A 26,139-nucleotide genomic window follows, 5' to 3' on the forward strand; every position below is an offset into this window, starting at 1 on the left:
GATCAACACTGTATTTCGGTCATTAGATCAACACTGTATTTCGGACATTAGATCAGCACTGTATTTCGGACATTAGATAAGCACTGTATTTCGGACATTAGATCAGCACTGTATTTCGGACATTAGATCAGCACTGTATTTCGGACATTAGATCAGCACTGTATTTCGGTCATTAGATCATAACTGTATTTCGGACATTAGATCAGCACTGTATTTCGGACATTAGATCAGCACTGTATTTTGGTCAATAGATCAGCACTGTATTTCGGACATTAGATCAGCACTGTATTTCGGACATTAGATCAGCACTGTATTTCGGTCATTAGATCAACACTGTATTTCGGACATTAGATCAGCACTGTATTTCGGACATTATATCAGCACTGTATTTCAGACATTAGATCAACGCTGTATTTCGAACATTAGATCAGCACTGTATTTCGGACATTAGATCAGCACTGTATTTCGGACATTAGATCAGCACTGTATTTCGGACATTAGATCAGCAATGTATTTTGGTCATGAGATTAGCACTGTATTTCGAACATTAGATCAGCACTGTATTTCGGACATTAGATCAGCAATGTATTTTGGACATTAGATCAGCACTGTATTTCGGACATCATATCAGCACTGCATTTCGGACATTAGATCAGCACTGTATTTCGGTCATTAGATTAGCACTGTATTTCGGACATTAGATCAGTACTGTATTTCGGACATTAGAAATGGTATTGAAACAATGGTACTTTTCAGCTTGAAATGTGACGCACTGTATTTCGGACATTAGATTAGCATTGTATTTCAGACATTAGATTATCATTGTATTTCGGACATTAGATCAGCATTGTATTTTGGACATTAGATTAGCAATGTATTTCGGACATTAGATCAGCATTGTATTTTGGACATTAGATCAGCACAGTATTTCGGACATTAGATCAGCACTGTATTTCGGTCATTAGATCAGTACTGTATTTCGGACATTAGATCAGCACTGTATTTCGGACATTAGATCAGCACTGTATTTCGGACATTAGATCAGCACTGTATTTCGGACATTAGATCAGCACTGTATTTCGGTCATTAGATCAACACTGTATTTCGGACATTAGATCAGCACTGTGTTTCGGACATTAGATCAGCACTGTATTTTGGTCAATAGATCAGCACTGTATTTCGGACATTAGATCAGCATTGTATTTCGGACATTAGATCAGCACTGTATTTCGGACAATAGATCAGCACTGTATTTCGGTCATTAGATCAACACTGTATTTCGGACATTAGATCAGCACTGTATTTCGGACATTAGATCAGCACTGTATTTCGGACATTAGATCAGCACTGTATTTCGGACATTAGATCAGCACTGTATTTCGGTCATTAGATCAACACTGTATTTCGGTCATTAGATCAACACTGTATTTCGGACATTAGATCAGCACTGTATTTCGGACATTAGATCAGCACTGTATTTCGGACATTAGATCAGCACTGTATTTCGGTCATTAGATCAACACTGTATTTCGGACATTAGATCAGCACTGTATTTCGGACATTAGATCAGCACTGTATTTCGGTCATTAGATCAACACTGTATTTCGGACATTAGATCAGCACTGTATTTCGGACATTAGATCAGCACTGTATTTTGGTCAATAAATCAGCACTGTATTTCGGACATTAGATCAGCACTGTATTTCGGACATTAGATCAGCACTGTATTGAAGCCATATAATGTTTAGATAATCACATAAAATTCAAACCCTCCATCCAATGCCCAAATTCTTGGCGTATTTGTATCTAAACTGCAATTAGGATTTATTGTTTTATTTTCATTGACATGTTGACGTTTTAAACGAGTGAAGTTGCATTCCCACTTCGCAAATATGTGAAAAATCGCTCCACGAACAGAAGCAAAAGCGTGACTGGTACATAATTTTAAACATAGCGCCCCCGATGTTGATGATGCCAGTAGATTGTCGGGTGGAATTTCTGACAATTTTAAGACCGTGTTTGTCGTCACATAGGGCGTGATAGGCTTTTCTAAGTTTTCTATTATCGCCTTTATTGCTGCACATCATTTAGGTTTGTATAGAAGACACGGTCGATCCAGCAGAGCGCTAGCACGCTAATAATGTCATACTGCGAAGGATTATGGGGGCGTGCCATTTAACAATCCCCGGTGGGAGGATGATGCAACAGCCATAATCAACGTGCAAAGATTACACAGTAGGCGGAAATAATGAGATGCGTTGCTAGGTGTAAACAATAGCAGCGACACTTGTTGTCATGTTAGTAACCACAGACGACAACAAAGCTGGTTCTTGTCGTCGGCTTGTTTAATAGTTTAACAGGTGAAACCTTCCTCAGACTGGAAAATTCACGATGACTGATTGTCATTCATGAGCAGTGGCTGGCCATTACGCGTTTTATTGTAAGGTTAAACCGTCGTGATACCGAACGCCACGATATAGCAAGGCTTAGTCTCAAGTTTGTCGTTGTTTCTTTCCTTAATTTAGTTAGAGTGCGATTCGCCAAGATGAGTCGTGGCGCAAGTCGAGTGAGTACTCGTGGGTACAGCCGAGCTAGTAGTCTTGGACTGGGTCTGTCTGAAGACGAAGTAAAAGCCGTAATGCAACAAGAATTTCCAGACTTTATATGTTTCTGTGAGATATGCGATTGTGGGTGAGTACATTATATATATTCGTGAACTTAGGCAACAATCGTGTGCGTGTTTTCAAAGCTACAACAACAGGTGTGAAATGGTTTGTATACAGGCTAATTAAATTTGCTGCGTATAGCTGGCACTCCTATCGTCATGATACAATATCCTTTTCATGATTAAAATGGACGCATGTCCACCCACCCATATATTTCTAATCACGTCGTCTCATTTGCCGTCTCTGATCCCTTTTTACATCAATTAACAAACTGAAAGACTTAAAACGACCACTCATCGCGTCCAATTGTTTACTGCAGTAATTAGTCAATTGTAAACTTGAAATAAATTTTCATCGCGCCCCAAATGATTGCTACTACAAATATGACCCATGGACAGTGTTTGTACTACTGTAAATGAATTACTACCCTAAACTACCTCCACTCAATGCAAATAAGGGTCATCACATTGTAGGGAGTAGGGGGGTAACAATGTTTGCACTACTGTAAATAAATTACTATCCTAAACTACCTCCACTCAATGCAAACAAGGGTTACCACATTGTAGCGAGTAGGAGGTCACTCAATGCATCCTTTGAACACTAGTCTATTATTCACATCACTGTATAGTTGCTCATCTTATGAACACTAGTCCATTATTCACACCACTGTATAGTAGCCCATCTTATGAACACTTTTCTATTATTCACATCACTGTATAGTAGCCCATCTTATGAACACTAGTCTATTAATCACATCACTGTATAGTTGCTCATCTTATGAACACTAGTCCATTTTTCACACCACTGTATAGTAGCCCATCTTATGAACACTTGTCTATTATTCACATCACTGTATATTAGCCCATCTTATGAACACATGTCTATTATTCACATCACTGTATAGTAGCCCATCTTATGAACACTTGTCCATTATTCACATCACTGTATAGTAGCCCATCTTATGAACACTTGTCATCCATTATTCACATCACTGTATAGTAGCCCATCTTATGAACACTTGTCTATTATTCACATCACTGTATATTAGCCCATCTTATGAACACTTGTCTATTATTCACATCACTGTATATTAGCCCATCTTATAAACACTTGTCCATCGTTCACATCACTGTATAGTAGCCCATCTTGTGAACACTAGTCCATTATTCACATCACCGTATAGTGGCCCATCTTATGAACACTAGTCCATTATTCACATCACTGTATAGTAGCCCATCTTATGAACACTTGTCATCCATTATTCACATCACTGTAAAGTAGCCCATCTTATGAACACTCGTCATCCATTATTCACATCACTGTATAGTAGCCCATCTTATGAACACTTGACTATTATTCACATCACTGTATAGTAGCCCATCTTATGAACACTTGTCATCCATTATTCACATCACTGTATAGTAGCCCATCTTATGAACACTTGTCTATTATTCACATCACTGTATATTAGCCCATCTTATGAACACTTGTCTATTATTCACATCACTGTATATTAGCCCATCTTATAAACACTTGTCCATCGTTCACATCACTGTATAGTAGCCCATCTTGTGAACACTAGTCCATTATTCACATCACCGTATAGTGGCCCATCTTATGAACACTAGTCCATTATTCACATCACTGTATAGTAGCCCATCTTATGAACACTTGTCATCCATTATTCACATCACTGTATAGTAGCCCATCTTATGAACACTTGTCATCCATTATTCACATCACTGTATAGTAGCCCATCTTATGAACACTTGTCATCCATTATTCACATCACTGTATATTAGCCCATCTTATGAACACTTGTCTATTATTCACATCACTGTATAGTAGCCCATCTTATGAACACTTGTCCATTATTCACATCACTGTATAGTAGCCCATCTTATGAACACTTGTCCATTATTCACATCACTGTATAGTAGCCCATCTTATGAACACTTGTCTATTATTCACATCACTGTATAGTAGCCCATCTTGTGAACACTTGTCCATTATTCACATCACTGTATAGTAGCCCATCTTATGAACACTTGTCACCCATTATTCACATCACTGTATAGTGGCCCATCTTATGAACACTTGTCCATTATTCACATCACTGTATAGTAGCCCATCTTATGAACACTTGTCTATTATTCACATCACTGTATAGTAGCCCATCTTGTGAACACTTGTCCATTATTCACATCACTGTATAGTAGCCCATCTTATGAACACTTGTCATTCATTATTCACATCACTGTATAGTAGCCCATCTTGTGAACACTTGTCCATCGTTCACATCACTGTATAGTAGCCCATCTTATGAACACTTGTCTATTATTCACATCACTGTATAGTAGCCCATCTTATGAACACTTGTCTATTATTCACATCACTGTATAGTAGCCCATCTTATAAACACTTGTCTATTATTCACATCACTGTATAGTAGCCCATCTTATGAACACTTGTCCATTATTCACATCACTGTATAGTAGCCCATCTTATGAACACTTGTCATCCATTATTCACATAACTGTATAGTAGCCCATCTTATGAACACCTGTCCATTATTCACATCACTGTATAGTAGCCCATCTTATGAACACTTGTCTATTATTCACATCAGTGTATAGTAGCCCATCTTGTGAACACTTGTCCATTATTCACATCACTGTATAGTAGCCCATCTTGTGAACACTTGTCATCCATTATTCACATCACTGTATTGTAGCCCATCTTATGAACACTTGTCATCCATTATTCACATCACTGTATAGTAGCCCATCTTATGAACACTTGTCATCCATTATTCACATCACTGTATAGTAGCCCATCATATGAACACTTGCCCATTATTCACATCACTGTATAGTAGCCCATCTTATGAACACTTGTCATCCATTATTCACATCACTGTATAGTAGCCCATCTTATGAACACTTGTCATCCATTATTCACATCACTGTATAGTAGCCCATCTTATGAACACTTGTCATCCATTATTCACATCACTGTATAGTAGCCCATCTTATGAACACTTGTCATCAATTATTCACATCACTGTATAGTAGCCCATCTTATGAACACTTGTCATCCATTATTCACATCACTGTATAGTAGCCCATCTTATGAACACTTGTCATCCATTATTCACATCACTGTATAGTAGCTCATCTTATGAACACTTGTCATCCATTATTCACATCACTGTATAGTAGCCCATCTTATGAACACTTGTCCATTATTCACATCACTGTATAGTAGCCCATCTTATAAACACTTGTCTATTATTCACATCACTGTATAGTAGCCCATCTTATGAACACTTGTCCATTATTCACATCACTGTATAGTAGCCCATCTTATGAACACTTGTCATCCATTATTCACATAACTGTATAGTAGCCCATCTTATGAACACCTGTCCATTATTCACATCACTGTATAGTAGCCCATCTTATGAACACTTGTCTATTATTCACATCACTGTATAGTAGCCCATCTTGTGAACACTTGTCCATTATTCACATCACTGTATAGTAGCCCATCTTGTGAACACTTGTCATCCATTATTCACATCACTGTATAGTAGCCCATCTTATGAACACTTGTCATCCATTATTCACATCACTGTATAGTAGCCCATCTTATGAACACTTGTCATCCATTATTCACATCACTGTATAGTAGCCCATCATATGAACACTTGCCCATTATTCACATCACTGTATAGTAGCCCATCTTATGAACACTTGTCATCCATTATTCACATCACTGTATAGTAGCCCATCTTATGAACACTTGTCATCCATTATTCACATCACTGTATAGTAGCCCATCTTATGAACACTTGTCATCCATTATTCACATCACTGTATAGTAGCCCATCTTATGAACACTTGTCATCAATTATTCACATCACTGTATAGTAGCCCATCTTATGAACACTTGTCATCCATTATTCACATCACTGTATAGTAGCCCATCTTATGAACACTTGTCATCCATTATTCACATCACTGTATAGTAGCTCATCTTATGAACACTTGTCATCCATTATTCACATCACTGTATAGTAGCCCATCTTATGAACACTTGTCCATTATTCACATCACTGTATAGTAGCCCATCTTATGAACACTTGTCATCCATTATTCACATCACTGTATAGTAGCCCATCTTATGAACACTTGTCATCCATTATTCACATCACTGTATAGTAGCTCATCTTATGAACACTTGTCATCCATTATTCACATCACTGTATAGTAGCCCATCTTATGAACACTTGTCCATTATTCACATCACTGTATAGTAGCCCATCTTATGAACACTTGTCATCCATTATTCACATCACTGTATAGTAGCCCATCTTATGAACACTCGTCATCCATTATTCACATCACTGTATAGTAGCCCATCTTATGAACACTTGTCATCCATTATTCACATCACTGTATAATAGCCCATCTTATGAATACTTGTCATCCATTATTCACATCACTCAACTTACTTCAATTTCCTTTTACTTATAAGGAAATGAGCATCATTCACAAAATTCAACATAGTGGAAAATAAATTTCCGTTTAAATGAATCCTTTTTATTGAGTGCATGTTTTTATTATTTGTGCAATGAGTTTTGACCCCAGGCGATAGGAGTTGAAACTATAGTATTGTATTAGTACTATGAATAAAATCAAACACACTGGTCAGTTATTTTTTTGTGTCCAGTGTAAGTACCTGGGGTAGTACAAAAATATCTAATCTCTAGTAATACAGTGGGCAGTAGATCCTCACACAGAAACCATAAGGAATAATCCATTCGACATGATGGAGGGGGGTGTAGAATTTGAGAGAATATATACAAAATTTAATTCTAGCAATAAAATTTCACACAGAACCAGGAACAATCAGATGTTAAAAAATGAAAACAACATGCCACAGTAAATTTGGTTTGTGGTGGAAACAATGCATTTTATTGGTATATTTATTTTTATTAATTTAGCTATCAGCAAAGTAATACCATAATACAATATGTAATATAGATTATTTTATTTGACAGAAATGAAATAGAGCAGTTTTTAGATTGAAAAGATTGTCTGCACGTGTACAGAATATATTTTCTATTGTGTATAGGTCATGTTTCCATTCCTTTCATGCACAGAACAAACCAATCAAGTGGCTTCTACTTCCCATACCCTATCAATACAATCACTAAATTTGCCCTGTGAAAGTGGAAACCCACTCTAGTGTAAGTTAATATTCATGGTGGGTTTTTCTATACCAGTATTAGTGCCATGGATCACTGACCAAACACATATACTTGGTTGGCATAGTAACAACATTAACTGCATGTAGGTCAACACACTGGATACTCTGTTTCTAGATTGAGGCCATTGTGAGTTTGATACTGTATGTGTTGACCGATTATCCTATCAAGTGCAAATCAATTATTATTTTATTTTTTATTTATTACACAAACTTTTGTCCTGGATGTTAATGTTCAGTTCAGGACCCTCAGCACATGTACACACAGGGTTATTATCAGGTATATATAACAGTGGAGGAAAGCTGCATGCATTCTTAGGCAAAATATTTCCAATATTGTGGTTTGCAGAAATGAAGTAACTTAAATAACTACTAAGCTATGGGATTGATCATAAGAAATTTGCAGGGAAGGTAGATACAAAAAAAATTACAGCTAAAAAAATGCTTTACTGAAACATCATCAGAACATTATTGTCTGTGGTAGGGATATTCAATGTATTCAGTAACACAAGAACAGGCTATCAACTTTTATTTTAGCCATATCATTTTACTTTTTTTCTCACCCACCCTCTCAGTCATACCATTTTCCCTTAGTTCTCACCTACCCTCTCAGTCACACCATTTTCCCTTAGTTCTCACTTACTATCTCACCCACCCTCTCAGTCATACCATTTTCCCTTAGTTCTCACCTACCCTCTCAGTCACACCATTTTCCCTTAGTTCTCACCTACTATTTCACCCACCCTCTCAGTCATACTATTTTCCCTTAATTATCACCTACCCTCTCAGTCACACCATTTTCCCTTAGTTCTCACCCACCCTCTCAATCACACCATTACCCCTTTTTTCTCATACATCCTAAGTACTGAGAGCATAATCTGTGTTCTTTCTATGCACACTGACAACCAGAATTGTTATACGCATTAAATATGTCAAAATACAAAATGATATTTTGATACGGCAGCATGCAACATCTCAGAATGTGAGCAAAACTGCAAAAGAACATTGGGAGGCAATAAATATGGTAATGAAATGGTCCAATGAGCACCACAAAGTGGATATGCAGGTGAACTACCTAAACTGAATTGAACAATAGATGCTAATGCCCACTTAAACTCTTTAATAGTCCTAGAGTCTCTAATGTTGTCATGGCAACCAGGATCACATATATAATTAAATCCCAATAAATCAGTACATAGTTAGGTCTATGTCTAGCAGTCTTATAATGACTTGGTTCAACAGAATTCATAAACTTGAGTGAACCTAATAGGAGTTCTCATTATTTCAGATAATCTCACCAGCACTGGACCATACTTCATCATTTTGACAAATGCTATTGTCAGTCAGTTAGTTATACATTTACAAATTTGTGTCTAGGATTCATGACAATTTTCAAAAGTCGTTTCATACTCTCTTACAGCAATAGTGTGCTCATATATTAAAATACTGACCCGAAAGAACTCATGTGTCATGCAGACTCAATACAGGTCAACAAATATAAAGTCCAATATTGTATGTTTCTGGTTTCCTGGACGATTTTATGTCTAAATCGCTAAGGGTAAAAGTTTTGATTTAATAATTTAAAAGCGCTAATGTGAAAACATACAGGACAAAGATTGAAATAATTGCTATATAACAGATATCTGCAGTAAATACACTGTACTGTGGGTGAGTTTGCCACAGCCTCAAGAGGAAGGCTAAATCCACTTGTCGAGATGAGACTTTGGGAGAATCTTGGTCAAGGTTCGCAGGAGCTTGTGTTTGAACGGGCCTGGTCACACCAGGAAAGCACATTAATATATGATAGATGGTCACACAGGCCTGTCACGTTGTCTCAAACATTGGACTCATATTCGCAAAAGTCAGGAGACACAACAGTGACATTAAATTCTGTACGGAAACGAAAATTAATAGAAATAACAGACTTACCATCTACTTATAACATCACATAAGCAATGAATATAACTCATTCTTGAGTAAAATATCCTGGAATTGTAGACCATCGCATACATGGAGTTCTGCACTAGTAAAGCAAAGTTGCCAAAACTCACTCACTGTATGCTTTATTTCTCTGTCAATTTATTAGAATTTTAGTGACAGAAAAACACTAGTGTGAATATAGTTACAAAGAATTAAATCAACAATGAATGTTGATGACAATTAATACTCAAACAAGTTATCAGATACACTAACAATGCTTTTAGTAAAAAACAAGTAGTAATTTAACAACTCGGTTTCTCATACTAGATTTAAAAAAGAAAAGCGAAAGACTTCATTATTAACAAACCAAAGAAGAATTGTAATTTGTTTACAGTTATAATGAAGATAATTATTATTATTATCAAAATAATTCAATTGAAAATATGGCATTTTGAAAATTCAAAAATTACATCATGAACACATTCTAGGTAAACTTCTCAATATTTGGTTTTTAGAAAGATCCAGTAAAGCTATATTTTTCTCTATTTTCACAGTAATTGTGTTTATGCAAATCTAATGTTAAAAATAGCAAAAAAACAAATTCTGAATGAATTTATGAAACATTAAAAATTCACATGAAAATTACCATGAATACTTAAATGTTAATAATTTCAAATACGTGATTACATATTTCTAAAAATATTGATCTCAATATCAACTCAGTAGAACTGTTATTTATCAATCTCATTGTAATAGACTTATTGCTACATCAGCCAAACTCTAAAATTACATGTTAGATAAAAAGACAAGTTTCATGGTATTTGGAATTCATCTGATAAACTCTCTAAAAAAATTGAACATGGCCCATCTGAAGTATGAACTTGCAGTAAACCATCAGTCTCAAGGTGCTCAGCATAAAACTTGACTGAATCTAGAACAAAGAAAACATTCCAGTTGATGTTTACTAAGATTACAATTTTATACTGAATAACTTGTGTATTAAATACATAGACAATCCTAGTGTATGTTATTTTGTAGTAAATTTGTCAGACACTTTTTAACTAACACATGTTCCTTCTGATCCATTTCATATGTAGGAATTAGACATGGCCTTTATGGATTGTTGGTTTAACTTTCCTGTAAATTATACTTTGAACTGAATAACTTGTGTATTAAATACATAGACAATCCTAGTGTATGTTATTTTGTAGTAAATTTGTCAGACACTTTTTAACTAACACATGTTCATGTAGGAATTAGACATGGCTTTTATGGATTGTTGGTTTAACTTTCCTGTAAATTATACTTTAAACTGAATAACTTGTGTATTAAATACATAGACAATCCTCGTGTTTGTTATTTTGTAGTAAATTTGTCAGAAACTTTTTAACTAACACATGTTCCTTCTGATCCATTTCATATGTAGGAATTAGACATGGCCTTTATGGATTGTTGGTTTCACTTTCCTGTAAATTATACTTTAAACTGAATAACTTGTGTATTAAATACATAGACAATCCTAGTGTATGTTATTTTGTAGTAAATTTGTCAGACACTTTTTAACTAACACATGTTCCCTCTGATCCATCTCATATGTAGGAATTAGATATGGCTTTTATGGATTGTTGGTTTAACTTTCCTGTAAATTCAACTGTACATGTACACATGTTTTTTTTATTTATTTGTATATTACATGCATCATAAATGTTTACAGCCAGTTTAGCACACCATAACGACTATTCAGGTTTGACCAGACACAAATAATTATTTAATGGTTTGTTGCTATGAAACATCACTGGTATGTGTTATCTGTGGACAATGTACAGAAATGTATTGTTATGTGGGGTTTACTCTTACAATAGGTATTGTGTGATAGGACAATGCATCTATTGTGAAAATATATCAATCAATATGACTTGTAGGGTAATGACAAGCCAGCCTAGCTAGTTGTATTATGTTTCACTGTTATAGTTACTAGTACGAATTACACAGAGTTAGACCAGCAACTACAAGCAACCCATTTGTTACTAGTTATAGTTACTAGTATGAATTACACAGAGTTAGACCAGCAACTATAAGCAACCCATTTGTTACTAGTTATAGTTACTAGTATGAATTACACAGAGTTAGACCAGCAACTATAAGCAACCCATTTGTTACTAGTTATAGTTACTAGTATGAATTACACAGAGTTAGACCAGCAACTATAAGCAACCCATTTGTTACTAGTTATAGTTACTAGTATGAATTACACAGAGTTAGACCAGCAACTATAAGCAACCCATTTGTTACTAGTTATTGTTACTAGTATGAATTACACAGAGTTAGACCAACAACTATAAGCAACCCATTTGTTACTAGTTATAGTTACTAGTATGAATTACACAGAGTTAGACCAACAACTATAAGCAACCATTCAAGTTCTTAATACCTTCTTTACAACTGAAAAAAAACTGTCTGAACTAAACTCCAACCAAACCACTAAAATGTGTGGGTCTGAGATCAAACAGTACCTTGAAAAATCTCTCCCCAATAGAAAATAAATAATATTATATAAAATATCTCTGAACAAAAATAACCAACCACCTCAGTAAATCTAATAATTCAAATTCTGCTTGGTTTAACAGTCTAGTTAGTTGAATAAACTTTGTATATCATAAAATCCCTATCTAAGACCATCCTACTATTTTTATGACCGAGTCTCCCCAAGTATCAAAGGGTTGGTGGTTTTCAAGAAGTCATCCACTTGTTTGTTGAATGTACATTAGACAGTAATATGAACAGCTCTGGTTGTTAGTTTCAGTGATAACTGAGTCACAGTACAGTTATGTAGCTTATACATTCAATGAAAGATGGAGAGATGTGTGTAATATAAAGGAATGGTTTAACATCAACCTATTTGACATTAGGAGAATATTTTAAAATATAATATTTTCAGATTACTGAATAATGTTGACATTTATACAACTTTTGGTTTTAATAGGAGACACAAGCATCATAAAGACTGCAGAAGAAAACGTCCTAAACCCAAAGTAGACCAAGACTGTAGTTTAACACACTATACAGTGACTTTTGGACCCCATCCTGGTACACATCGTCCTGATGCAATCAGACCACCACCCACAGCCAGAGATCCAGCTCCACCAAAAATGGATTTTACTACAAGCAATAGAACAGATTATATACCAAGAAGTATGAGTGGTAGAGGAATACTTATCAAACAAGTAAGTAGTCATGGTAACATTTGTAAATATTTAGAATCCAGAGCTTGACAGGTAGTCCTATAGTCCTGTAAAATTGCCATTCAGACAACTGAATAGTAACTTAATTTTACTGGTACTTGCCATAAGGTAGAAGCCTAGTCATAATTTTTGACAAAATTGGTCATAAATCGCATGACAATGTTCATTAGTTTATTATGTACAATCATGAAGCTAATATCTCATGGTACAATGAAATAGCATTATTTTGTGTGTTACAGTTATGCTTTTTGAGAAACGTATCCTAATAGTTTTTGAAAATTGCTATTTTTAAAACAATTCTGTAGAACACAAAAATTGCATTTTTTGACACTTTTTAAACCCGGATTTTTTAAATAATTCAGAACAACCAAAAGTACTCCATCATTAACAATATATTATTTTTTCAGCCTATGTCATCAGGCTAGATTTTGAGATATTGCATAATACCTCTGCCATAGGAATCTGTAGTAAAAGTGTTATAATAGTGTCAAATTGGTGACTTTCCACTAAAATACAACCATCATTTTCTTGAAAAAATAGCTTGTGACCCTAAACTTTTTTAGGTCAATATCCTTATATTGCCTTGGAGTACAATTTATTGCAAAATGAATAAATTCTGGGTTTTTTTAATTTATGAGTAGGCTTCTACCTTAATAGATTATATCAGAGGTACATTACTTGGGGTTTGCAACTACGGTGACATGATACCAAGATCCCGTTTCAATCTCGCTCTCACATAAGTGTTCCAACTCAGAAAAATTCGAATGCGCATGCCCGAGGTAACTAGGATACTGGGATGTCCGGGTGGATCAAAATAGCTGCTCACGTTATGACGGATTACGATAACTATATTTTCTGTACATTTTCGATGTATTACATTTTTTCACTATGAATGTGGTAATACATGTTTTATTGTTTTATTACAAACCGCCTATGTCATGTCAGAAGGTCGTAGCACCAGTCTCGCTATCTACGAGATGAGACTTGAATGGGATCTTGACATGATGTCACCATACAGTACTATGTGCGTTGCAAACCCCAAGTAATGTACCTCTGATTATATATAGTAAATATAAAGGCAACATGCAATTACAGACAAGTAAGTTTAAAAGTAAATCAGACTTTATTGTACAAAATCTGAATGAATTGTCCACTGTTGTTGCATGTGTTATTTTAAACACTGGAAAAAATAAATAAAAAACTGCATAGGTTATCAACTGACATTATAGTAATAATAATAATAATAATAATAATAATAATAACTTTATTACGCCGTATTGTGAAACTACATCTCAATTTTAGCTAATTGTAATAAAAGTATAACAAAAAGAAGTAACTAAATCACATAAAAGACACACTACTACTAGGTACAGTACTAAGAGAAGAACATTTTCATTGTGCTTGGAAGTTAGCATGTAAAGTATAAGATGATGGATATTTATAGGTCTGAAAAAATTGTGGACAGGAACTTATCCATATTGTCTGAATTGTGTGCATTTTGGATTTTTAAAATTCTGTTTCACGCAAGTTGCAAGGGAATTTAAATGTGTCTTGAAAATTTACTTTATTCAAGGTATACAATTACTCTATCATGATAGAAATTAAAACAGATTTTTATAAATGTCTAGTTTTTGTTTAAAAAAATACCAGTATATAAACGTAGTTAACAAATAGTTATTATCTTTGCTGAATTTGAACGAATATACGGTAAAAAAAAGTGGGGGATGGGCACTAACGTGGTCCAGTACGGTACATAAAGATAGAAATTAAACAAACCATATGGAAAAATCATGTTCAGGGGATTGCATCACTATATCCTTTTGTTTTGACAGGAGAATGGATATGAGCCAAGTGTTATGCCATTTGATCCATCCACTGTGTATAAAGAGACATATCCTGGTCACATGTCATTCCCTGAAGTCAAATACACAAGACCACAAACACAGAGTAGAAGACAGACATCAGCCAAGTTTGACCCAAGAACTGCACATAAAGAACACTACAAAGCATGGGTACCACAACCTCCAATCACATTTGGTGAATTACCAACATTTACAGGTGATTATTCTGAAGATTGACTTTTTACCAAACCAAACATTTTTATAATACATAATAATCATAATATTAATAACATATGTTGCCATAGGTTACAGCATATCATAATACTACATGTAACATCTGCATCTTACACAATATTAGGAAATGTAAACTCAAAATATGGAACCATAACGCAATATTTCCATTATGGCAGATGTGTTTGAAAAAAATGTTCATTGTGGGAAAATGCCTCTAAGTCCTGGACTTCCTACACCAATATGTGGATGTGAAAGATGTATAGTAACAATAAGGTTATTACAAGGATACTAAAGAACGCATATTCTGTCATGATCATACTTACTTTCAGAATTGTCTGTTTTATTATTAATACATCTGTCACTGTAACGCCATAAGTTACAGCATGCCGTAATTTTGTGTTATTGCACTGGGTATTTTCATCCTAACATATTAGGAAATGTGAATTCCAAATATGGAATGATTACGTGCATAAGCGTCCTCTAATAATAAAAACAAATATGGCTGCCACAAGAGTTTAATTGGACTTCACACAAAGAAGTTTGAAGATTCTGTTCTAAACATTTTGGATTTCGGCATTCCCATGATGTATTCCTGGGAGGAAAAGATGTATAATGATAATGTTATTACGAGGATACCGCGAAGTATGCACTCAGACAGGACGTCATTGCATCGACCTTCCCTGTATGCTGGTTGATACTTCCACTGTACTGTCTTCGTGCATACTTCGTAATAACCTCATATTATTATGAATCCCAAACATACATACTAAATTTTGGGAAGTCAACAACCAAGGCCCTACCCCTCAATAAATTATTCACTGTTTATTAAAGGCCCAACACCTTAATGAATTAATCGCTGTTTATTTGTAGGTTCTATTTTATATCCTGGAGCTAAACTTGGTGAACTTAGATCAGTTACACAGAAAGATTATCCTGGATATAAAGGAGAGAAAAGAGAACCAATAATTCAAATAGACGGGAATATTAAAATAGAAGGTATGAAATATTATTGATATTTTCAATTGAATGATGTCACTTGCTTAAATAAGAATGTTTTCTACAGAAAACATCACAGAACCATCAACATGAACACGGCATAGGTTATAATAAATTACACTTCTAGTAATTTCCGCAAAATGATGATTTGAAGAACAACAACCAAATGTTCAATATGATAACAATTTGATTCCGTTGAAATTAAAGCAAAACTCTGTTCCATCTTTGTAGGATCTTTTGACCATGCGACAACACACAACAACACATACAAGGATATGGGACCCGGACACAAAGCCGAGAAAATCAAACACATTGAACAAATGAAACAACCAGATAGACGAGACAAACTGGATGCAATAACCAAATATATGAGAGATTTCCCTGGTTATAAAAGTCAACCATTACCACCAAGAGCTGCTGTACCAGCGCCAGCTACCATCTCACTCAGTATGGATACAAAGTAAGTTGTATACCATAGGCTACTATCTCACTCAGTATGGATACAAAGTAAGTTGTAGACCATCAGCTTCTATCTCACTCAGTATGGATACAAAGTAAGTTGTAGACCATCAGCTTCTATCTCACTCAGTATGGATACAAAGTAAGTTGTATACCATCAGCTACTATCGCACTCAGTATGGATACAAAGTAAGTTGTATACCATCAGCTACTATCTCACTCAGTATGGATACAAAGTAAGTTGTATACCATCAGCTACTATCGCACTCAGTATGGATACAAAGTAAGTTGTATACCATCAGCTACTATCTCACTCAGTATGGATACAAAGTAAGTTGTAGACCATCAGCTTCTATCTCACTCAGTATGGATACAAAGTAAGTTGTATACCATCAGCTACTATCTCACTCAGTATGGATACAAAGTAAGTTGTATACCATCAGCTACTATCTCACTCAGTATGGATACAAAGTAAGTTGTAGACCATCAGCTTCTATCTCACTCAGTATGGATACAAAGTAAGTTGTATACCATCAGCTACTATCTCACTCAGTATGGATACAAAGTAAGTTGTATACCATCAGCTACTATCTCACTCAGTATGGATACAAAGTAAGTTGTATACCATCAGTTACTATCTCACTCAGTATGGATACAAAGTAAGTTGTATACCATCAGCTACTATCTCACTCAGTATGGATACAAAGTAAGTTGTATACCATCAGCTACTATCTCACTCAGTATGGATACAAAGTAAGTTGTATGCCATCAGCTACTATCTCACTCAGTATGGATACAAAGTAAGTTGTATACCATCAGCTACTATCTCATTCAGTATGGATACAAAGTAAGTTGTATACCATCAGTTACTATCTCACTAAGTATGGATACTAAGTAAGTTGTATACCAACAGCTACTACCTCACTCAGTATGGACACAAAGTAAGTTGTATACCATCAGCTACTATCTCACTCAGTATGGACACAAAGTAAGTTGTATACCATCAGCTACTATCTCACTCAGTATGGACACAAAGTAAGTTGTATACCATCAGGTACTATCTCACACAGTATGGATACAAAGTAAGTTGTATACCATAGGCTACTACCTCACTAAGTATGGATACAAAGTAAGTTGTATACCATCAGCTACTATCTCACTCAGTATGGACACAAAGTAAGTTGTATACCATCAGGTACTATCTCACACAGTATGGATACAAAGTAAGTTGTATACCATAGTCTACTACCTCACTAAGTATGGATACAAAGTAAGTTGTATACCATCAGCTACTATCTCACTCAGTATGGACACAAAGTAAGTTGTATACCATCTGGTACTATCTCACACAGTATGGATACAAAGTAAGTTGTATACCATAGGCTACTACCTCACTCAGTATGGATACAAAGTAAGTTGTATACCATAGGCTACTATCTCACTCAGTATGGATACAAAGTTGTATACCATCAGCTACTATCTCACTCAGTATGGACACAAAGTAAGTTGTATACCATCAGCAACTACCTCACTCAGTATGGACACAAAGTAAGTTGTATACCATCAGCTACTATCTCACTCAGTATGGATACAAAGTAAGTTGTATACCATCAGCTACTATCTCACTCAGTATGGATACAAAGTTGTACATATATATCAATCAATCAATAAATCAATCAATCAATCACAGAGTATATGAAAGCCTAATCAATATCTACATTTATTTGTTTTTCCTGAATAGAACTGATTTTTCAACCGAACAACGTCATGAATTTCAAGGTATTGATACGCGTAAACATCCAAGAGTCGAATCTATGAAGAAAGAAGTTGACACGTATGAACCACCTACTGTTAAATTTGAAACTATGACATCAAATAAGGTGAGTAAAAAATGCCAAAATCAGTGTTCTTCATCGCACACAAACACAATTTTAATTAAGACATGTAGCCATTAAATCCATTTATTCAAAAGTGGTACAGAAAAAATGTGCAAAATGTTGAAACCAAACTGTTCATAAAAATAAGCTGGATTTTAATGAATGAATCATTCCTTCAGCAAAAACAGCGAAAATTAATTCCAAGCGAAAATAAAGTATTTTACAGTATACCACCAATAAATCCACTGTAAATTCAACTACCATACCTAGATAGCCTGACATGCAATCACTGTTTGTTTTGATAGGTTGATTACAAGCCCATTGATGTGAGTGCAAATTACCATCCTCCGAAAATGAACCCAGAACACACAGCAACCAGAGAACAAGGTAAATTTGATGGCCGCACAATGAATATGAAACACTTTCAAGACTGGGGCGTACAACCACGAATACGCTACGGGGACTTTAACGAGGCTAATATCTATATACCACCTAAAGGAGAAATGAGAAAAACAACAACAACTAAAGAAACATTCACACCCAAGAAAGGAGAAGCCGTTAAAAGTTTCAAACCAGAAGATAAAGCAATTGCAAGAGATGGAAAACAGGACTTTACTACTGTACATAACGAGACGTATAAAAGTCTGAAACTCCCAATGTGTCCATCACAAACATTCTTACTACAGCAGGAGATTAGAAGACGACGAGAAGAGAAAAGGAACAGACATCGACTTGAAAAACCCATTGGAGCTCATTAGATACATCAGTTCTTTCATCAGGTGACTACAAATCTTTCATAAGGGAATTTTGATTTTAAAAAAACCCTGTATATACTGGTATGCTGTATAGGATCTTGAAATAGCTGCATACAACTTAGCAAATTTGAGTCAATGTTTGAATTTACACAATCTTAATTTACCTCAAGTGTCAACAATCTCATTCTTTCTGTTAAATTTGCTACATTTTGAATTTGTGAAATTACAGATTAGCTAAAATAACATGCTAGCTAAAAAGACATGTTTTACAGTATATCAGTATGTAAATAAATATTGTTTCTGGTCAGTGTGTGCACTAGTGCACAGCGCCAACTGTTGACAAATTGATCAAATTTGCAACATCGTCTTTTTAAAAAGTTTGACCAGAAACATCAAGGACTTTATCTACAATATATTTCATTATTCACTGGGCTTTACATGCAAACTAAGCATAACATGTGTTACATATCAAAATAGTGAAACTTGATCTCAGTGAATCTTACTCAATTTGAAGAATGTTGAATATTATTACAGTATTGCCAGCCTTTTCTGCTAAATCAAAGTTTGAGATGTAGTTGACTATTTGTATTTTATTCACAGTAAAATATCATGTTTCCTTATAACCAGTGCCAAATAATGATTATTATACATCTGTCACCATAACGCCATTAGTTACATTGTGCCTTAATTATACGGTATTTTACATGGTATTTTCACCCTACCATATGAGGAAATGCGAATTTCAATTATGGAATGATTACGCATGTAAGCGTCCTCTAATGATAAAAACACATGGCTGCCATCACAAAGAAGTTCGCTGATTCTGTTATAAACATTTTGGATTTTGGCATTCCCAAGATGTATCCTTGGAGGAAAAGATGTATAATAATAAAGTTATTATAAGAATACCTCAAAGTATGTGCTGAGACAGTACGCCGCGCATCGACCTATGCTGCGCGTCGGTCGATACTGCCACTGTACTGTCTTTGTGCATACTTTGAGGTATCCTCATATTACCTCAAATTAATAACAGTATTCATGCAAATTAAGCCATGTAACATAGACCAATATTTTCTTACTTTGTGTTTCATACTTGGCCTAACAAACCTATAATGTGTCAGGTGTCTGTGTTTACTTATAGCAATATAATCTTGATAGGATTTTAGTTTTACAAATTGTATTTCTGTGAGACAGTCAAGAACTTAGCAATAACAAGGTGTTATAACTTTTGTAGTAAATGTTTAACAAATAAAATTTGAGTTTGTTTTGTGCAGCAGTATGTTTTATAGGAGAGTTGTGTTATGAATTCAGTGTCCTTTCCGTCCATGTTTACAGATGATAAATCTATCCACAGAAAGATTTCATGTGCAATGGGATTGGGAGAATAAGTCACCTGATAACAAAGTATAGATTACGTACGTTTCAGAGGCTAAACTAGTTCAGAAGCTTTCAAATTCTGATTCATCATCATGTGTTATGTTGTACCCTTCGATCTGACACATTACCACAAGTGCACCCAGGTCAAAGGCCATATGCCAGCTTCTGAGAGACAATGCAAAGTTACTTACAAGATTGTGTCTGATTGGCTACCCAACTATAACAATCAGACCAATCAGATACAGCTTGTTTGTTGAATTCTTTTTTAATGCATCTGCCTTGTATATATGCTTCGACTCAAATGGCTTCTGTTCTAGTGTAGACATTGACAGGTAACAGAACAATCCTCCAGGATAAGGTGTTCAAAGCATGGAAATGCAAATACATTTTTACAAATGTACATATTTTAGTATGACTTTTGGCTGAGGACAGCAATGTGTTGATACCACTGTGAAATCAGTGACATGAAATTCAAGCTTTTTTGCAATGCTTTGAGTGAGCAGAACACTGGATAAGATACATTATGTATTGCGGTATTCTTGCCGTCAATGTGCTAATATCAGTGGTATCTATTTTAATAATACTCAGTACTGTAAAATCTGTATTAGAAACCGCAACTTATATTAAAATGGTACAACGCAACAGAGGGGTTGTGGCTTCTATTAAAGCATATGAGAAATGATGAATTTTTTGTTCTCAATTATTCAATCAAAGAAAGCTTAGAAAGAACTCCCATGTGCTGAGAGTATTGAAGACACATTAAATATAATTCAAAATTACTTGTACTTGATTGAGATAGTGATGGAAAAGCTGAAAACTAATAATGCAAATCAGAAAATTAATATGAACAGGATTGAGTGTAAAACTAATGAGGTCTGTGCAATGTAACAGACCATCTATGTACCAAGTTTTATTGAAATGTGATTGGAACCAAAAAAAATTATGAATTATTATGCTAATTAGGGAATTAAAATAAACGGATTTTAACCCCAAACTAATCCCATTTGTACATTGTCCTAGAGCATCTTTGCACCAAGTTTCATTGAAATGAAATAATTAGTACTTTAGATATCAGTGTGATAGCTTAAAAGTGGTTAATTATGCAAATTAGTAATTAATATGTACAGATTTGAACCCACGATTATTCAGTCTATTGTCCTACAGCATCCATGTACAAAGTTTCGTTGAAATGTGATGATTAGTACTTGAGAAATCAGTGTGAAAGCTGAAAATTAATTAATTATGCAAATTAGGTAATTAATATGCCCAATTATTTACCCTAAAACTAATCAGGTCTTTGCAGGATAGTCCTAAAAGATCTATGTACCAAGTTTCATTGAAACGTGATGATTAGTACTTGAGATATCTGTGAAAAAGCTGAAAATTAACTAATTATGCAAATTAGGTGATTAATATGTACAAATATTTATCCCAAAAAAACTAATCTCTGCATAGTCCTTGAGTATCTATGTACCAAGTTTCATTGAAATGTAACGCTTACTACTTGAAACATCAAAAGCTGGAAATTAATTAATTATGCAAATTAGGTAATTAATATGCACTGATATTACCCTAAAAACTATCAGGTCTGTGCAGTGTTCTATGACATCTATGTACAAAGTTTCATTGAAATGTGATGATTAGAACTTGATCAGTGGAAAAACCGAAAATTCATTAATCATTATGCAAATTAGGTAATTAGTAATTAGGTAATTTTTACCAAAAACTAATCAAAACCTAGCATTAGTTCAGAGCATCTATGTACCAAGTTTCAATAAGTGGTTATTTAGATATCAGTGGAACAGTCAGGGAAATAAGTAATTAAGTAATTAATATGCATGGATTTTTACCAAAATCTAATCAAATCTGTGCACAAGTTCAGAGCATCTATATAGCAAGTTTCATCAAAATCCAATGAGTGGTTCTTCAGATATCAATGGAACAGTAATGGAACAGCTAAAAATTAGCTTATTATCATGCAAATTAGGTAATTAATATGCATGGAATTTCACCAAAACCTAATCAAATCTGCGCATTGGCCCTGAGCATCTATGCACCAAGTTTCATCAAAAACTGATGTATGGTTCTTGAGATATTGGTGGAACAGACGGACACACATACACACATACACACTAGCTCACACACACACACAAACTAACTGCAAAGACTCCCATTTTGTGCTTCGCACATGGGAGTCAAAAAGAATGGGTGCGACTTCAATTAGGGATGCGGCTTCTAATGCAGATTTTACGGTATTTATTGACAACAATATAGGGTTTGATACTCACGTAGATGTATGAATACAACTAAAAACTTCTTATTTTACAAATAAATAAATAAATATAACACACATCTGAAGAGTTGTTAATTGACAGTCAGGGAACTCAATGTTAACAATCACCAACTTTTATAAACAATATAAAAAATAAACAGTTGATAAGCCCAGGACCCACATCCAAATAAGCATTTTTTTCATTCACAGATCCACATAATATGTAACTCAATGTAAAATTACTCCCCCACCAACCTTGTGCATTATTTCTACCAAGAGATCACACATAGATCAATCTGATTGAACACTCCTGTAAAATATACGCCCAATCAGAGTTGCAGCAGCATATAGTGAAATAAAATAAAGGGTCAGATGGTCACCATTGCCTTTAACCCTAGTTCCACACCTACAGTCTTCTACTGACCACTGCTTTTAACCCTTGTTCCACACCGACAGCTTCCCACTGACCACTGCCTTTAACCCTAGTTCCACACCTACAGTCTTCTACTGACCACTGTTTTTAACCCTTGTTCCACATCGACAGCTTCCCACTGACCACTGCCTTTAACCCTAGTTCCACACTGACAGCTTCCCATTGCCTTTAACCCTAGTTCCACACCAACAGCTTCCCACTGACCATTGCCTTTATCCCTAGTTCCACACCTATAGCTTCCCACTGACCATTGCCTTTATCCCTAGTTCCACACCAACAGCTTCCCACTGACCATTGCTTTTATCCCTAGTTCCACACCTATAGCTTCCCACTGACCATTGCCTTTATCCCTAGTTCCACACCAACAGCTTCCCACTGACCATTGCCTTTAACCCTAGTTCCACACCTACAGCTTCCCACTGACCATTGCCTTTATCCCTAGTTCCACACCAACAGCTTCCCACTGACCATTGCCTTTAACCCTAGTTCCACATCGACATCTTCCCACTGACCATTGCTGTTAACCCTAGTTCCACACCAACAGCTTCCCACTGACCATTGACTTTAACCCTAGTTCCACACCTACAGCTTCCCAATGACCATTGCCTTTAACCCTAGTTCCACACCTACAGCTTCCCACTGACCATTGCCTTTAACCCTAGTTCCACACCTACAGCTTCCCAGTGACCGTGAATTTAACCCTAGTTTCACATCTACAGCTTCCCAGTGACCATTGCCTTTAACCCTAGTTCCACACCTACAGCTTCCCACTGACCGTGACTTTAACCCTAGTTCCACACCTACAGCTTCCCACTGACCACTGCCTTTAACCCTAGTTCCACACCTACAGCTTCCCACTGACCATTGCCTTTATCCCTAGTTCCACACCAACAGCTTCCCACTGACCATTGCCTTTAACCCTAGTTCCACATCGACATCTTCCCACTGACCATTGCTGTTAACCCTAGTTCCACACCAACAGCTTCCCACTGACCATTGACTTTAACCCTAGTTCCACACCTACAGCTTCCCACTGACCATTGCCTTTAACCCTAGTTCCACACCTACAGCTTCCCACTGACCATTGCCTTTAACCCTAGTTCCACACCTACAGCTTCCCAGTGACCGTGAATTTAACCCTAGTTTCACATCTACAGCTTCCCAGTGACCATTGCCTTTAACCCTAGTTCCACACCTACAGCTTCCCACTGACCGTGACTTTAACCCTAGTTCCACACCTACAGCTTCCCACTGACCACTGCCTTTAACCCTAGTTCCACACCTACAGCTTCCCAGTGACCGTGACTTTAACCCGAGTTCCACACCTACAGCTTCCCAGTGACCGTGACTTTAACCCTAGTTCCACACCTACAGCTTCCCAGTGACCACTCACTGCCTTTAACCCTAGTTCCACACCTACAGCTTCCCAGTGACCATTGACTTTAACCCTAGTTCCACACCTACAGCTTCCCAGTGACCACTGCCTTTAACCCTAGTTCCACACCTACAGCTTCCCAGTGACCACTGCCTTTAACCCTAGTTCCACACCTACAGCTTCCCACTGACCACTGCCTTTAACCCTAGTTCCACACCTAAAGCTTCCCAGTGACCGTGACTTTAACCCTAGTTCCACACCTACAGCTTCCCACTGACCACTGCCTTTAACCCTAGTTCCACACCTACAGCTTCCCAGTGACCGTGACTTTAACCCTAGTTCCACATCTACAGCTTCCCAGTGACCGTGACTTTAACCCTAGTTCCACACCTACAGCTTCCCAGTGACCATTGCCTTTAAGCCTAGTTCCACACCTACAGCTTCCCAGTGACCATTGACTTTAACCCTAGTTCCACATCTACAGCTTCCCAGTGACCATTGCCTTTAACCCTAGTTCCACACCTACAGCTTACAGTGACCATTGCCTTTAAGCCTAGTTCCACACCTACAGCTTCCCAGTGACCATTGACTTTAACCCTAGTTCCACACCTACAGCTTCCCAGTGACCACTGCCTTTAACCCTAGTTCCACACCTACAGCTTCCCAGTGACCACTGCCTTTAACCCTAGTTCCACACCTACAGCTTCCCAGTGACCACTGCCTTTAACCCTAGTTCCACACCTACAGCTTCCCAGTGACCGTGACTTTAACCCTAGTTCCACACCTACAGCTTCCCACTGACCACTGCCTTTAACCCTAGTTCCACACCTACAGCTCTCCAGTGACCGTGACTTTAACCCTAGTTCCACACCTACAGCTTCCCACTGACCATTGCCTTTAACCCTAGTTCCACACCTACAGCTTCCCACTGACCACTGCCTTTAACCCTAGTTCCACACCTACAGCTTCCCAGTGATCGTGACTTTAACCCGAGTTCCACACCTACAGCTTCCCAGTGACCGTGACTTTAACCCTAGTTCCACACCTACAGCTTCCCAGTGACCATTGCCTTTAAGCCTAGTTCCACACCTACAGCTTCCCAGTGACCATTGCCTTTAAGCCTAGTTCAACACCTACATCAATGCCTTCAATGTAAGACCAACTTTGCTTTCTATTCCAAACCATGTTGTACACCTCTAGCTTTTCAAGATCAAATGGCTTCAACCTGAGCCCCACACCTGCATCTGACCAAACACTATTAACTTCTTTCTTATACCATGCCTTCAACTAAATGCCATTGCCTTCTATCCCAGACCATGTAAAACTCCAACTTTCAACCTGAGCCCCACACAACCAGCTGCCCAAAGGTCATTGCCTTCTATCCCAGACCATATAAAATTCCAACTTTCAACCTGAGCCCC

The 26,139-nt window shown here is 36.3% G+C and overlaps 2 protein-coding genes across 2 annotated transcripts in view; one reads left to right on the forward strand and one right to left on the reverse strand.

Annotated features, from left to right (window-relative positions):
* The first annotated feature begins 2,328 nt into the window (after nucleotides 1–2,328).
* On the forward strand, nucleotides 2,329–21,324 carry LOC100368996 (uncharacterized). Its single transcript, XM_085499376.1, has 7 exons — nucleotides 2,329–2,691; nucleotides 12,841–13,081; nucleotides 14,932–15,157; nucleotides 16,045–16,170; nucleotides 16,402–16,630; nucleotides 18,371–18,509; nucleotides 18,812–21,324. Exons 1-7 carry the CDS (start codon nucleotides 2,546–2,548, stop codon nucleotides 19,262–19,264), a joined length of 1,560 nt encoding a protein of 519 aa, XP_085355502.1. The 5' UTR covers nucleotides 2,329–2,545; the 3' UTR covers nucleotides 19,265–21,324.
* LOC102805364 (heat shock factor 2-binding protein-like) overlaps nucleotides 9,448–26,139 on the reverse strand; it is a 31,701-nt gene continuing 15,009 nt past the window's right edge. Inside the window, exon 11 of the mRNA XM_078014033.2 lies at nucleotides 9,448–10,788. The gene's annotated coding sequence lies outside the window, so the exon portion shown is untranslated. The remainder of the gene's footprint in view (nucleotides 10,789–26,139) is intronic.

This window comes from Saccoglossus kowalevskii, chromosome 5 (genome assembly GCF_978046115.1).
Source record: "Saccoglossus kowalevskii chromosome 5, keSacKowa6.1, whole genome shotgun sequence".
In the NCBI taxonomy this organism is placed as follows: Eukaryota; Metazoa; Hemichordata; class Enteropneusta; family Harrimaniidae; genus Saccoglossus; species Saccoglossus kowalevskii.

Coding starts and splice junctions, on each gene's coding strand:
- LOC100368996 (XM_085499376.1), top strand. CDS start 2,546: ATGAGTCGTGGCGCAAGTCGAGTGAGTACTCGTGGGTACAGCCGAGCT. Junction 2,692..12,840: donor TGTGAGATATGCGATTGTGG/GTGAGTACATTA, acceptor TGGTTTTAATAG/GAGACACAAGCATCATAAAG. Junction 13,082..14,931: donor GAGGAATACTTATCAAACAA/GTAAGTAGTCAT, acceptor TTGTTTTGACAG/GAGAATGGATATGAGCCAAG.